General features: G+C 37.7%; 1 protein-coding gene across 11 annotated transcripts; it reads right to left on the reverse strand.

The window, feature by feature from the left end:
* On the reverse strand, window positions 1-11,516 carry LOC111788056 (PHD finger-containing protein 1). 11 transcript variants are annotated; one of them, XR_002814091.2, is made up of 9 exons: window positions 5,424-5,623; window positions 5,262-5,334; window positions 3,226-3,311; window positions 1,591-1,911; window positions 1,285-1,506; window positions 1,067-1,191; window positions 681-837; window positions 533-601; window positions 1-423 (listed from the first exon to the last, which is right to left on the reverse strand). XR_002814091.2 is itself a non-coding variant. In XM_023668203.2 (9 exons), exons 2-8 carry the CDS (start codon window positions 5,262-5,264, stop codon window positions 552-554), a joined length of 912 nt encoding a protein of 303 aa, XP_023523971.1. In that variant the 5' UTR covers window positions 5,265-5,334; window positions 5,424-5,624; the 3' UTR covers window positions 1-423; window positions 533-551. The 11 variants fall into 11 exon arrangements, 7 of the variants coding, with proteins under 7 accessions (XP_023523971.1, XP_023523970.1, XP_086977088.1 ...); XR_002814090.2 differs by having other exon boundaries at window positions 523-601; XM_023668203.2 differs by having other exon boundaries at window positions 733-837; window positions 5,424-5,624.
* Between the last annotated feature and the right edge of the window lie 5,444 nt (window positions 11,517-16,960).

A 16,960-nucleotide genomic window follows, 5' to 3' on the forward strand; every position in this document is an offset into this window, starting at 1 on the left:
TTGTTCGACACAAAATAATATTAACGTAGACAAACATATAAAATTTTTTCCCTTATAACAATTCATTGCATATCATGTCTTTTCTTCCTTGCCTTCTTTGACCTTTCTTTGGAGCTCTAATCATCCCAAACCGAAATCAGTAGTAGCTCCAAGGACCAATCTACTATCACATATCACCAACAAACCAAGGACCAATCTACTACACATATCACCAACAAATAGGTAAACCAAAGCCACAAGACAAAAGCCATTCCCAACAAAAGGTTAAAGAACTACAAAAGGCTAGTAAAGGGTGGCATTCCCCCAAACTTCATGTGGCCTCCTCTCTCCTTGGCATATGGCATTGAAGCACAAAAACCAGACCTTTGGACAGTTGCGTAAATGGCCTCAGAAGAGCTGAGATCAGGTAGGAACTATGTACATCTACATCAGTAAAGAAACACAAGACAATACAGATTCATCATCTACTGATCCTCCAAAATTGTTTCAAGCATGAACATTAGAGAACTCTTGAGCTCTCACCATTCCTAACCTCATGTCTGACCTCTTCATCATCGCCTTTTGGTCACAACTGTATTTTTGTTGGTCTCATAGTTCGAATCTACAGCCACTTAAGCCAGATTACTGATTTTGTTTAACCAATAAGTCATGACAGAGGAGAGCAAGAAGAAACAAGTGACCTAGAATGAAGAATACTGGTATTGATTAAAGGACTTATAGGGCTTTGCATACAAGGTAATGACTCAGTAAAACTTCTCTCAGAAGCCACATTATTTCTTGGTTGTGCAGCTTGCTTTCCCCGGAACACGCCCCACAAATAGTACTTTGTTTGAAATCCTGCACATGAATTTGCTCAGTGCTCTAAATATAGCATACAAGATGCTGGAAATTGCATTGTTAAATGAATTGTGCCTACTAGGAAAAATACTACGTATCCAAGAAAAACTCAGAAATTATATATCTCCAATGCAAAGAAACCTCAAAGTCGATACAATCATTCCTAGTTTTCAATTTACCAAGATTGACCCAACAAACTGAAAATTATGAAAAGTTCATGTGGCCTTACTCCAGTATCGCATTGGTAACATGGACGAAGTAAAAACTAATAGCTCAGCATTTTTCAGCACAGCTTTCATGGCTAGGTCCTTGCACATCATTGCATTGACCAGAAGATCAAATGCCCTTTGGCTTCTGCAACCACCCAAAAATGAAGACATTGTCACAAATAGGAGCAGGAGAGAGACAGACAGATAGAAATGGAAGTAGAAGCATAGAATCCATTACCTTTCGTCTTCTGGAAAGAAATAAAGAGCAATACTTAGATCAGTTGGCCCTAATTTCTCAAATCCTCTAGGCCATATTTCACATCTACAGAGTAATTCAACAGGGAGTGACTCGGGTAACGATTTTGCCTCCTCATACACTTTTGAGCATGCTAAGCTAGACATATGGGCAACAAGTACACCAACTCTGGCAAAACTTTTGACCCAAAATTTTAACGTTCCCCTGTCATGACCAGAACACCAGAACACCAGTTTTACTATATTTTACAAATTTGATATAAAATAAACATAAATAAAAGGCTCTTACCTCCAAATGGGATCTACTATAGGCCGTGCAACATAACAGTTGTGCCCTAAAAAGTTGGATGCATCAGATGATGTTGTGACTTCACCATGATTGGCCCCACCTTCTCGAACTTGCTCTCCCAGCCCTCCAGGTGTTGTATCATTTTTCTTTTCACTGCAATGTGCCTCAGGTGTTGTATCATTTTTCTTTGATTGTTCGACACACTTTTTCTTTTTTAACTTGACATCAGATTTTACTGCTGGCATCATAATTGCCTCACAATCTTCACAAAACCAAGTAACATACTCATCAAAAGTTTTTGGCAATGCATCTAAGCAATAGCTGCACAATAAAATGACCAAGGTTGAAGGTACTAAATAAAATAGATATCTATTTCCTTAATAAAATCAATAGTGAAATGCGATCAAATCAAGCATTCAGCCAAGCACGTAATTAGCATCGAAGCAAAGGAAATTACTCCATTGACATTGTAGATTTCCGCCCTTTTACAATCTTCTATTAAAAAGGGGGGCCCAAATTTGAACGAACCACAAGAAAGCAATCTTTTGCATATCAACTAATGGATAACAAACACGAAGGCTGTTTTGGGCACATCTCTGCACAAGAAGTCTCAATGGCTCAATCTCTCTCTTTTTAATTTATATTTAAAATATTAGCTTTTGTTAAGATGAAAGAAAGAAGAAAGCAAGGCCAACAAAAGATTGAAAAAACCAATACAGAGAGAAAAGATAAAAATTTCAAAAGCCAGCCCCAACGCTCACTAATCAAACATAAAGGGTAATTACAGAAAAAGCAAAACCTGATGAAAGGAGTCACAATGTGACGATTTCTCACTATACGCATGACCTATTTAAATTTGGGAGACATATTTCTTTCCAACGAAATTAACTACAATAAAGCAAGATAACCAGCTTGATAATACTAAGTGCCTTTTTATCCTGAAATGATGGATACAAGCTACTTGACGCTCTCACCTTGTGAGGTCAAGCGCACAAAGTAAGAAATTTAACCATCTTTAGATTCTTTCACCTTCTTTATCCTTTCCTTTTATAATTAGTTTCATTAGTTGAAACTTCTCTTATAATATATTTAACTATTATTAGATTTTTTAAGAAATAAGAAATTTAATTTCTCCAAACAACTATAATACCTGAGTTGTGTTTTTAAATCAACTTGAATGACTATTGTTGACTAGACTTGGTGGAGTTAGCCACCTATATCAGTTGGTGGCCAAGGAAAAAGCTTCCAAAGAGGGGGAGACCAAGTAGTCTCCAAGTAAAAATCTATTTATATCTCATCATGTACCTTTTAGTGCATTTAGCTAAACTTTATCTTGTCATTGAAAAAGGCCTTTTCCCAATTATTATTCTGTTTAATATAAAAAATAATCAAGAAAAAAAACTATAACGTACACGCCCCTCCATTTATTGCAATTACATTTAAAAAAATAATATGTTTACAATGTTATTTCATGCCTATAAAACACGAGTTGGTGCAAGTGTCACGTCTGTGGCTCCATTACAAGAGTATAAAAGATTCGACAATTTGATACATTTAACAATTATAGAAAACCAATGATAATTAAGATTTGATATAAATGAAAATTTTACATAACCAATGGTCAGTAATGCATACCGATGGATAGGGTAAGTCTGGCATTTTTTACAATAATTTAAAGCCTCAACAAAGCCTCTGTCTCCACATTTCTGACAAATATCAACCTGCAGTGTTAGAAATGGCCATTATTGACAATCTAAGAACCAAATAAACTGCAGAAGTGAAAGCGCTCTTCAGAATAAAACGCAAGTACTGGCACCCTATTTTCTCCCTCACCAGTATTTGTTATGAACAAGAGTTACAAACCCACCAATTTAGCAGACAAGAAAAGCTATTTCTTGCACAAATTAATCCTTCATTCTTAGGATGAGTGGAGGTCATCGGGTATAGAAGACTTCTTGTTAAAGCTAGATCTAGGCAAGCCATATGATAAGGTGGATTGGTCTTTCCTTGATGCCATCCTTGAGTTGGAGGGCATTGGCATAGATGGAGAAGGTGGATATTGGGATGCCTTTCTTCGAAAAAAATATCTCTATCCTTAAAAATGGTCGACCTAGATGTAAAGGGAAAAGACCTTCGGCATGGAGATCCCCTGTCACCATTTTTATTCAATATTGTGGAGGATGCTCTCAGTAGATTGATTTATTGTCACCGTGAGAAGAGATTGATTAAAACCTTTGTAGTTGGGAACCTCACAATTGAGGTCATGCACTACAAATATACGCGAGGGTGATAATTTAATGGCATGGTGGACTATTGTCAACTTGTTACTCCTTCATTCGAGCCTGAGTTTAAATGTCCTGAAGATGGCCTTACATGGGATAAACATGGACATCGAGAGGGTGGTTCAAAAAGCTACTTTTTTTTTTTTGGTAGAAAAGTGGAAATATTTCCCTTTAATTATTTGGGGTTTTTCTTGGTAGAGAAGTTTAGAACTAACGTTGATAAGTGGAGAAGGGTGTCTCTTTCTAAAGGAGACATTTACTCACACTCATGCGGTGCTAAATACCCTTCTGTATTACTTCTTTGCTCTTCATGAGAGCTCCTGTCAAAGTGATCAATTGCTCAGAGAAATTTCAGAGATTTTGTTTGGGATGGCAGTACACTTAAATCGGCTTCTCACCTAGTTACTTGGAAGTGGAAGTCTTTACCTACAAATTATGGTGGTCTTTGGACTGGCTCTCTTCATAAGGAGGAATCTTTACACCATCTGTTTCTTCATTGTCCTTTTGCAACGAAAGGATGGCAGACTATTTGCAATGAGTTTGGGGTGGATCTTCGTTTCCTTACGAAGATTGATGACTGGTTGGTAGGTTTTATTGGCAGTAATGGAAAAGTCCTTTGGAGATGTGTTACACCCTCCTTCCTTTGGGGCCTTTGGAAGGAAAGGAATAGCACATATTTGAATATAGATTTTCTTCTTTCAAGTCCCTTTAGCTTTTGGGCAACACAATGCCTCTTGGTGGTACATATTATACTAAATTATTTTGTAATTACAACCTTCTAATGATTATAAACAATTGGAAGGCTCTCCTTCGTAAGTTTTGTGGGGAGGAGTTATCTCTATACCCTGCCCTTGGGCTATTTTGTTGGTTCTTCTGAGGAATATACGTCTCTGTTTCTTATCAGAAAAATAATAAAATAAGCATCATAAAAGTATCTCGGCCTTTCCCACTCCCATTTGCAAAATTGTAAGCATAGTTCTGTTGTTTCAGAACAGTCAAACAACGAAGAGATTAAGAAACAAACTTGTTGACGTTGCATTGTCAAAAACCAGAGAAAAAGGAGATGAAGCTTAAACCCTTCATCTACGAAATCATAACAACAACAACATCATGTACATAAATATCAACATGGAACATATTGTCTCAACTTCAGCATAGTTCAATGGTTATGGCACCCAAAACCTTCTCAATAGGTTCAATGTTGTAATTCTCCAAAAAATAAAAAATAAAATGTGGTATTGGTTGAAGCAATCGCAATCCTTTCTTATGTGGCCCAACATGCCCATTGCTCTAACGAAACCCCCAATTGTAAGCCAGCCAAAGGAAACAAAGACATGCGCTCGAACGAACAGGAAAGGGAAAAAGAACAAAGAATCCAAAAGATCTCACCATTTCAACATCAGAACAGTGAAGCAATGAGAAGACCAACAATATTCGCCGCTACAAACGCGTATGCAGGGAGCTGCGGACAATGCATCGCAAAAATCAAGAAACGATTGATTGAACAGAATTAGAAAGGAGAGAAATGACAGAAAACGCGAAACTCATTACCCTCTCTTCCTCCAGAAACCGAAGAGCCGAGGGGAAAATTTGGAGTCCACAGTGGAGGGTACGCTCTATCAGTTGGCTGGTTTGTACTGCAACTTGAATAGGTCTAAAAGTTCTCTGCCATGGCAGAACCCTCCTTGCTTTTGCAGAAAATGGCAATTGTCATGAATACAGAACATACATCAGCAAGTCGGTTGTTTAAAATTTTCTAATTTAATTTTTTAGTACTTCAAAACAATTCATTCTAATCTTTTTTTCAATAATTCTCCTCGAATGTCTTGTTTTTCATTTCTATAATTTCATACCAATAATCAAGTACACCTTTGGCAAACCCATTAATACGAGTAACTTTCTTAATATAATTTATACATTTTTATTTGACTCGAATCAATTTAATGGTTTTGTTTCATGAACTCGAAACCGAACCGATTCAGTTCGGGTTTAGAAAAATGAACCCAACCCAATTCTTATATAGTTTGGGTTGGGTTGGTCCGAATTTTCGGATGGTCGGGTTGAATGCACAGGAAACAGCTGTCACAATCGCATTTTGATGGCAGCGAACGTGCGATTGTGCGGCACTCACTTCTCAGCCTCAAGTGAGTTAAGCCTATTCGTTCTTGCATCGCCTAAGGCTAAACAATGTATGCTCGAACCTCTTGCCCCGGTTCAAGAAGAAAGTTTTAAAAAATGGGAGCCGAGAGATTTCGAAAGAGAGTTTGAAAGCAAGATTTGAGAAATTGAATTGGTATTATATGGGAATGTAAGCAAAAGGCAAAAACAAAGCATATAACTATCGGGTAGGGAGGAGTTGACAACTAGTCATATCCCCAATAGTACATTATGAGGCATTTTATGTCTAGCAGGCCTACGCATGATTTTTCCAACTTTCTTAAAAATACAAAAGTAAACACTACGACATGAAAAGACACAAAGGGTTTGGCTTGTTATGGGCATGCGGCCATAGGCAACATGCCTTAGACGACCATGACCGTGACAACAGACACCCTAACCTAGCATAAAAACTCAATTAAAATTAAAATTCCTCATGGGTAAGAAAATCCATAAACCCTGAAACTTTTAAAAGTTTAAAATTCTCCCTGAATTTTGAATACGAGTGCAGGAATCTAATCTTAAAATGTTCGGCTAGTTCAAATTTCGGTAAGGTATCAGAGTTGGAGAGAATGAACCTCAATTTGAACTAGTCGACCGTTCTAAATCATCAAGTTTCATGATTAGTTTGAACTTCAATTTATTACTTTATAGTAAATCTTAAATCCGTAGTTTGAAAGAATATAGGTGAACAATTTTGGAGAAGAAATCCAGAGTTGAAATGGCCTCCATCAAGCTCACACTCCAATTTAAAGAACTTGTTTGTCACCAACAATACACGAATTCTGGAAAAAAAAGTGATGGACCAACCACTTGCCATTGACCATAACTTTTGAGTTGGTTGGCCAAAATTGATGAAGTTGGTGCTAACTTCTTCATGGAAATGAAATCTAAAAGTTTCATGAAGAAATAAAATTCACTCACGGCCTAGAACGATCTGCATGAAAGCAAAAAGAGATGGGTGAAACATGAAAAAAGTAGAGAATTCTGGGTTGTTTCCCAGTTTAAACAAACCTCGAATGAATTTTAGGCGAGACCTATGGTGAGGTTAATAATGAGTTATGGATGATTTCAAGGTCATATGGTAGTTGTGGCCAGATGAGCCAGCTGAATGTTAGTAAACCTTTAGGTTGGCCCTCTTTACTACTCCTCGAACAAAAGATGGACTAAACATCATAATAACAGATACCTACTTTTTATTTGGTTACCTGGTTTTGTGAGGTTGAACTACGAGCGTAAAACCTCAATATACCTTACACTAGTAGTGCTAGTGGCTAACAAACAAGTTCGACAAGTAACATAGTTATGTCGAAGACGGTTTTCATAAGCCATTATAGTCATTATGAGATTACTTGTTGCAATATTTATGGAACTAATGAACTGAGTTTTTAAAGACTTTCTCAATATGTTCGTCAGTATCTTCATTGATGATATACTTGTGTACTCCAAGATGGACGCTGTAACGACCCTAAATTTCCACATATCTAGAGTCGCCACTAACGTCTCATGCTCATCTCTAATGCAGAATAAAAATCTAAGCATGCTCATATTTATTAGCGGAAAAATTTAAAACTTCAGACTACATTAAAACATTGGAAAACACTGCCAGACTTACGTGTTTTAAACATCGTGCTGGAGTTCAAAAAGATAAAATAAAACGATTACAAATTAATTAATATAAATGAATGAAATGCAAACGCCCTATCCTAACCAAGACTAGGAATTAAATATGCAACTATCCTATGCACGCGCCACAGTCTCTGATCACGATGCCACCGTCAACCGTACATGGGAGCCTTGCCTTTACCTGAAAAACAATATGGCACACGGCCTGAGTATTTCGAAGAAATACTCAGTAAGTGACCCCACTATAGGGGTCATGCTAATGCAAACACATGCAATCATGAATAGGGACCTATCTCTAATCATCTTATGGGTGGCCTCCAATCTCGGACAAATTGGATGTGTAGTACTTCCCTACACACGACTCACACGTGCGAGTGTGAGTCCCCAGGGCGCTCGCACACCCCCTGGACCCTCTGGTCAAGCTAATCTGTAGCGACGTCCGGAGGTCAGCGGAACCCCATTGTGTCTTGCGCCTCATGAACACCCTCATCTGTGTGCTTTCGCACCTGTGCGCATTCGCGCTCATCATAAGGTGCGCGTCCGCACTCATCATCTCTAGGGGAAGTAGCCCTATGCTTATGAACATACAAAATGCATGAGGTCCCTCTAAATCCATCGTAATGTCTCTTCTGACACAACCTTCTAGTCTCATCTCTTTGTTACTCTAGGTAACGCATACTCGTGGATATTTATATTAATATCATTTTCATGCTCTTAGGGTTGTGTCCTACGTCGATCTAACGACATGATGCAATATGGCACTCATCATCATCTAGCATGCTCAATATGGAAAACATCATCATATTAAGGTAAAAATCATGCAATCATCATGCTCATCATAATGCCACAACGTGCGTCAAACATATCAAGCGTCACTCAACAAAATATGTATATACTGGCACATATCATCAAGCATCATATAATTTATTTAGTCTATCCTATAGTAAGGCCACTTACTTGGTTGGCCTTGGCCGAAGTACTCCCTAAATAGCTAAACGTAAGCTCCCGTTCCGTGAGAGCTGCTTCCTACGTCGCCGGGGTTTGTTTCCTATCACACCGTTCACCACTTTCCGTTAGTATTTCACAATTAATTTACCTATAATTTAATAAATGTGAAATACAGCTCTAAAACGGCCTCAGATACCTTAATCGGGGCTGAAAACAGATCCGGGAGGGTCAAAACAGTGGAAACCAGGCTGAAAACAGGTGAGCCGAGTCGAACAGCCGCTGGAGGAGCCGCCGGAGCGTCACTGGAGGGAGCCCGAGCCGAGCCGAGGGACTGCCCGCGCCGCTGTGTGACACGTGGCAGCAGCAGAGAAAGCCACGTCGGGCGGTAGTGTCGGGTCGAAGCGCGGGTCGCAGTCCGGTTCGGGTCGTGGTTCGGGTCGCGGGCTGTGGAAGGCTACTGGGCCAAGACTAATCGTTGGGCCTCGGCTTACTGGGCTGGGCAGCAAGTGTTTGGTTTGCAGGCCGGCTCAATTGGACCGTGGGTCTAGTCTGGGTTGGTTCAACTGAACCGTAGCTTCTGGGCCGGTTTGAGGTTTGGGCTGGGCCGAAGGTAGAGGCCAAGGGAGGAACGGGCTGGCTCTCCCGGGTTCTGGGTTCGGGTTGACCCGGATCCGTGGATCTCGTCTACCTTACCCGACTTCGGCCGATTTCCCAGCGAGCTTTCTCTCTCCTTCCCGCGGCGTTTCCGTTGCCGATTTCGGTCCTCTTCCTTCCCTTTTCCTCTTTGTTCGTCATCCTTCTTTCCTTTCTGGGAGTTTTGCGGCCTAAAAGCTCCTAAAAGCCACAGATCTAATAATCGATTAAGAAACCTAATTTTCCGACCTCGGTTACCGACGACGACACTTACGAAATAACACAAAACGCACCCTGAGTTATTGTGCTTTCGTTAGGGATCCCTCTTATGGTGGTAACAGGTCGTTTGGTGTCGGTTTGAGGGTAGTTTGAGGGCTCGTCGAAGAAACTGGACACTCGCCGACGTTTGTCCGAAATCTCTCTCTCTCTCTCGAAATTTTCTCTCTTTTCTCCCTTTGCAGATGTTCTGAAGATGCTGGGTGTCGTGGGTTGAGGGTGAGCGTGCTGTGGCCGTCGTTTCGCGTGGGTTCCGCGAAACTCGGCGGTCGCCGGAAAACTCGCGGGTTTTCCGGCGACTGAGTTTTTTTTTTTTTTTTTTTTTTTTTTTTGTCGTTTTCCTTTATTTATTTATTATTATTATTATTATTATTATTATATATATATATATATATATATATTTATCTTTCTTTCTTTCTTTCTTTCTTTCTTTCTTTCTTTCTTTCTTTCTTTCTTTCTTTCTTTCTCGGGTCCTTACAGACGCAAATCATAAGAATTGCTTGAGAAAAGTATTGTTGGTGCTAAGAGTACAATTGTGAATTCTAGGGATGTTGGATAAGGGACTGGGTTGTGTGTTGATGCAGAAAAACTATAACTACCCAGATCTATCGTTAGCAAATATTGTCTTTTTTGAGCTTTCCTTCTCGAGCTTCCCCTCAAGGCTTTAAAACGCGTTTGCTAGGGGAAGGTTTCCACACCCTTATAAATGGTGTTTTATTCTCCTCCCTAACCAATATGGGACACTCGGTTAAAAACTCAAAATTAAAGACCAAGGTCCTCTCAATAGAACTATGCAAGAACTTATAGCTCAAGAACAAAGCCTAAGAACCTAAGATCAAGAACATGACAAGAAATGAGTGTGCTGCCCTAACATCCACTATAGATACGACTGAGAACCTCAAATAGACTACTTACTAAGTTTTTGTACTCACTCTATATTTTCCATGTTTGATAGGTTATAAAAAAGAAACTGATCCAGAATGGAAGCAGATCTGGAGTAGGTGCTATATAGAGCCACAGTTTAATGTTTTACATTATTTTGTTTGCAGAGCCCACCGTATTCAAGCTATTAAACTTTATTTTAGATTTGTAAATAAATTTATATTTATCTTTTTTTAACGCAAAATTTTTTTATTGTATTTTACTGTCCTCCTTTTATGTTTTCAAGTTTTTAGTTAGTCCCGACTTCTTAAAATTGGGTCTTGACTAAAATGGTATGAGAGCAAAAGTTTTACTTAGTCCCGCTCAAGAAACGCTATGCCGCAATCAGGTATGTACACCTTTAAGGCTTATAAGTTACTTACACCTTTAGGGTTACTTATAAGTTAAAGACTCCAGGTAACCTTAACAACTCAATGACAAGTAATTACCCTAAACCTAAAGTTTCACGAGAAAATAATTAAGGTTATAAACCTCTCGAGAGTACTTGCATGGATTAAGGAAGACATTGAAAGGCAAAGAAATGACTTAAGACCCTAAGAATCCACCAATATGTCTCGTACGATAAGGAACAAAAAGGACCTCTAAGATACAACCTTGAAAGAACAAAGTTGATTATGTCGAGGCTTATTGAGCATAAGGACGAAGATAAGTCTTAAGATGTAAGGTAATACAAGGAAGACTTGCCTTCCCCACAAAAGACGTTGAGAATTTTGTCAAGATGAACAAATGTCAAAATAAATACATGACCTCAAAACATAAGTTAAGAACTAAAGGACGAAAGGACAATTATAAGAACAAGCCAAAGAAGGACAAACTTTAAAGGAACTAAGGAAAGAATTAAGAGACCCAAGAAACGTTAAGGGGCCTCGGGAAGAATTTTTCAGTTCTCTATCAAAGAATTATAGGGAGTCGAGTCATTTGAAAAAAAAAAGACCTGATTTCTTATTTGTTATGGAGAAGAAATTTCAAGATGAAAAAAAAAATAATTTAAAAACATAAAAAAAAAAAAAAAAAAAAAAAAAAAAAAAAAAAAAAACTGACCTATGGAGGGTCCTACCCTGATTTCGGCTCTCATACATGCTACTACGATGGTAGCAGTGAGAATTTTTCTTGTCGCTCGGCTTCTTCTGCTTTTCGTAGTAATACCTTACATCATGAATCTAATAGCTTTTATAGGTATAATAGCACGACTATTTGGAGCTACTTTAGCTCTTGCTCAAAAAGATATTTAGGGAAGTGTAGCTTATTCTACAATGTCTAAATTGGGTTTTATGATGTTAACTTTGGGTATAGGGTATTGAGTTGCTTTATTTCATTTGATTACTCATTTTTATTCAAAAGCTTTGTTGTTTTTAGGACCTCAGTCCATTATTCACTTAATGGAATCGGTTGTTGGATATTCTCTAGATAAAAGCCAGAATATGGGTCTTATGGAGGGTTTAACTGCACAAAATTGTTCACATCTTAAACTTCAATCGTTGGATAGAGCTGAAATTTGAGTATGTTAAATTGAACGGGTGATATTCAAACCAAGATTGGTAGAACCCTCATCAGAGTATATATTTTCAACGGTCTATCTAGAAACTTCAAATTAAATTTCAACACGTCCTTGAATGATTAAAGGCGGTACAAGCTTCATCAAAAAATAAAAAAGTTGTAGGCAATGATTTGGTACAAGAATCAAATGATGAGAATTCCTATAGCTCGAGAAACAAGCCTTTAGATTTTGGGTATTCTTTCCTCATATTTCTTCTGAATTCGAGAGTTACGGTATACAATTTTTTCTCAAACCAATTCCTACGCCTTCAAAATGAGTTTTTCAACAAGTTTCTTGAAGGATTCAAGAGCTTCGAAGTGTTCTAAATGTATTCCACCTCCATTGATAGTCAAGACATCAAAACTCAAAATGCAATCGGAGGCTAGAAGCAAATTTTCTTTCTACCTATGCCAAACGCTTCCTGAGATGATAAGAAGTATTTTTCATGCAAACCATGAAAACTAAAGAGGTCAAGTACGAGGGTAATTGAAGGAAACTCCAAATTCTTCATCCGTGAGTAAAAGATGTCATGAAAAAATCGTAATCCAAGGTGGTGAAGAAATCATGAGCTAAGGTGGTCTCTATCGAGTTGCCAAAGAAATATTGATTCCCCTTGAAAAAAATGTATAAAGAAACATGAAACCTTGCTCCAAGAACATAATAGATATCTCAACATAACTATCTAAGTACACTTTACGAAATTATCACCAAAGAAAAATGGAAAGCCTCATTTAAAAGTAGCACTCAACTACCGACCGTCGAAAAAAAATAAAAAAAAAATAAACATCTCATCATTGGTATTTAAAACTCTCACACCAATAAACACGGTCAAAATTTCAACTGGATTGGACCATAGATTAACGCATTAAAGTTTCAACACAATTGATACTAAAGTTCACAATTGATACTAAAGTTAAGATAACATAGACCCACATGGGCCCTTGGCTCGTAAAGTGAGAAAAAGTACCTATTAGGTAACATGATAATAAATAATTTTATATTTTTCTTATTTTATAACCATTTTTTTAGAAATGAAAATGAATTTAATTTGATTAATATATATAAATAAATAAATAAAAAAAGAAAAAACATGAGTTTCAATATTATCTTTTCCCCTCGAAAATGGAGTAAAGAGACAAAGGGAGAATCTGTGTCTCAAAATCACGGGTCCTATTCCTACCGCTAAACCCCACCACTCCCACACCTTTAAATCCCATGATTGAACCAAACCTACGGTCTGGTCGGTCACCTACTAAAAAGACAACTTAGGCTTCTGAGGGTAATTCCGTCATTTCACAACCTTGTCTGAAAAATCCAAAAAAGAAAAAAAAAAAAAAACAAGATATTAAGGGAAGCATGTCAGTTCCTGTAGTCTCCGAAAAGATGCGACATGGTCAACGTCAAGTCATCGTAACTTTGTAATGCCCTCAACTCTTAATTATTCTTTTTAGGCTAAAACACATTATCTCTAACTTTATTTTTGAATTCGAAATTATTAGAACTAAATGTTTATTTTTCTTTATAACTTATTAATTATAAATTTTAGTAAGTTGTTGTTGAAGGAAATGTTGCTGGAGTTAAATCGAATTGGAAGTGTCGACGTGCGTTAAGAACAGTGAGGTTTATAGCTTTGCACCGACTTTGGATGTGCTTTTGTTTATTCGGTGGTTGATTATAAATTAGAAAAATATTTTTGTAAAGGTGGATAAAAACTCTATAATTTTGGTGAAAGAATCAAGTCGATTTGAATTTTGTATGAGAAGTTATGAAAATCCAAAATAAATAGAAAAGAATTGAAAACTCAATGGAATCTTATGTCAGGTATCGAGAGGTGGAATGTTGTAGGCGTAGCGCTTGACACGTGTTGTGTTGTAGCAGTTAGTGCAACGCTTCTGACATTTGGTGGTTATGCATTGCTTGGATCCAACCTGCACCCGTGAACTGGCTATGGTTTAGCTTGTGAACCAAGGTGCGACTCGATCCGCCAACCTGACACGACCTGAATTGCAATGTGCTAGTTTGTGTGCGTCACGTGTCTCGATGTCATAAATCATGAGAATTCTTACGCAGTCGAGGATCGAATGCACGCCGCATGAGTTGAATTGCCAAATTAATATACACGTCGCGTGAGTTGAATAGTCACGTAGACTTTAGACAAGTAATGCTAGTATGCGGGCGTCCCTTACCCTGAGTGGGTAGAATAAACATGTTTAGGACTGCATAAGGACAATTTTTTATTATAAATACATTGTATTTATAATGTGAAAAATTACCATTATGCCCCTAGGATAAGATTCCAAAAAGGAGGTTGTTTTATGTTTTATTCAAAATTAAAAAGAGAATATGCATGATTGGAATATGAGTGGGACAATATAGATGAGTAAGCTACGAAAGATGTAAGAAATTACTAAAATGCCCCTGTGATGAGATTTATGATAAATGTTGTTTTAGAAATGCTTTCCATTGTGTTAGAAATTAGGACGGACTATTATGATATGTGCTTTAGAAAATTGATTGGTGTTATCTCCTCGTTGAGCTTGTTTGTCTGCATGAATGTTAACAGAATACCTCCATAATAAACTTGTACCAATGTTTAGATAATGTATAACATGCTCTAGATGATTATCCTGCTTCCCCTCAAGGCTTTAAAATGCGTCTACTAGGGGAAGGTTTCCACACCCTTATAAAGGGTGATTTGTTCTCCTCCCCAACCAATGTGGGACATCACAATCCACCCCCCCTTCGGGGCCCAGCATCCTCGCTGGCACTCGTTCCTTTATCCAATCGATGTGGGATCGCCCTCAAACCCACCCCCCTTTGGGGCCCAGCATCCTTACTGGCACACCGCCTCATGTCTACCCCCTTTTAGGGAACAGCGAGAAGGCTGGCACATCGTCTGGTTCTGGCTCTGATACCATTTGTGATGACCCAGATCCACCGCTAGCAGATATTGTCCTCTTTGGACGGATTGTGATGTCCCACATTGGTTGGGGAGGAGAACAAATCACCCTTTATAAGGGTGTGAAAATCTTCCCCTAGTAGACGCGTTTTAAAGCCTTGAGGGGAAGCCCAAAAGGGAAAGTCCAAAGAGGACAATATCTGCTAGCGGTGGATCTGAGTCGTTACAAAATGCCTAGATGCTCCTAACAACCTATTAAACCTCCACAACATCCAAGAACAACAAAGGTAGCTCTCCAAGTCATTAGCAGTATGTACGATTTCTCCAAGCCATCAAGGTAGGCACAAGTCAGTCAATGAGGTCCGGACCTTTGAAGATGGTTAAATAGGTATGTTGTATAATGATGGCATCATTGAAATTAATTCCATAATTATTTTATTACAAGGACGTGCGCGCATCAACTTCACACACCACTAAATTCAATCAACTTGGAAGCCAAAGTCACTTGCTTTCATTAACCTTCATTAAAATCTATTTGAAATTTAAAATTTCTCAAGTAAAAAAAGCATTTCAAATAACCTTATCCAAATAAAATACACGGATAACATGGTTTAAGTATTGGCTCGACACAACTCAATACAGATGGATAACATGGTTTCAAATAACTTTATCGAACTAAGTCATCGTCGGCTCAACACAGCTCGACTCGTTATCTCATATTGGCTTGGTGATTTTCTTTCGGCTTAGGTGGCTCAAACGACTTAGATTTGAGTTATAGGACCATATTTTACCATTTTGGACTATCTCGGTGCCATTTTTGACATTTCTAGAAGCATTTGAGGTTAGTATGACCACTGTTTGATCAATTTATATTATTTTTTAGCCAAAAGTAGACAAGTTGAATCGTTTATTATGCCTTAACCCAATTTCGTGGACTCACGTAGGTTGAACTGGATTACAAACCTACTGGATTACAAATGACAGAGGACTAGCATAAGGATAAATTAGTGACTTCAGCTTAGACCAACCAGGTAAGTGACTATACTATTGCCTTAGTTGGATGAATTGTTTGAAGTATGCACGTGACTCGCCTTGTGGCCCTTGCACATGTCGTGCCTTGTGATTGTTGAAGGCCTCTTTGTAATATTATTGTTGTGATGTGAGTATGTCATGCAATGGAGCACAATATATTATGTTATGCAATAGTTATGAGATAAACTATGTTATGGAATATTCCATTGACACGTTACACCATGTGGAATTGTGCTATCTAATGCAAAATGTTATACCATGTTATACATTGCATATGATATGAAATGAACAAAGGTATAACACTTTGCATAACATAATTTAATCATTTCATGTCATCTCATAATGCATAACATGATTTAAGCTATGGGGACCTCACACATCTTGTATGTTCACGAGCATCAAGATACTTTCTTGCCATGATTAGTACAGACACATACACTACGATGTTATGATAAAATATTGTGTACACCATAATACTATTCAAGCTCCTTTCCCTTTGAGCGTTTTCAGTAACGTGAGTGTAGACTAGCTAAAGGCAAGGCCTAAGGAGTACGTATACGAGCTCACCTAGGATTCATGCACGTGAGTGTGGAGTACTACAAATTCTAAAATATATATTTACTAACAATTAATATTTTATTTAAAAATTATTCTTAAAATTAATTTTTTTTTATTAATATCTTTAATATTTTTAAAAAAATTTAATGGAAAATACTGAAACTTGTAAGATGGCACTGTTTTCAAAAATATAATGACTGCATATGATTGGGTCCACATAAGCATAAAATCCTACTCCGATGAAACTCATCTCTCCGACGTGTCTCCCTCCTCCCACACCCCAAACGGACATAAATATTACTTTATTTTATTATATATATATATATATATATATAAACAAATTCCATTATCTTTGCTTTCCAAATGTTTTCTTGTTTTCTTTTTCCATTTCCAAAAAATAAATAAATATATATATTTTTAAATAATTTTTTAATATTTCAGTTTTGTTTTCGTCTTTGACTCTGTACTTTTTATTTCTTT

This window comes from Cucurbita pepo, chromosome 2, assembly GCF_057944985.1.
Source record: "Cucurbita pepo subsp. pepo isolate OVF chromosome 2, ASM5794498v1, whole genome shotgun sequence".
Classification (NCBI taxonomy): domain Eukaryota; kingdom Viridiplantae; phylum Streptophyta; class Magnoliopsida; order Cucurbitales; family Cucurbitaceae; genus Cucurbita; species Cucurbita pepo.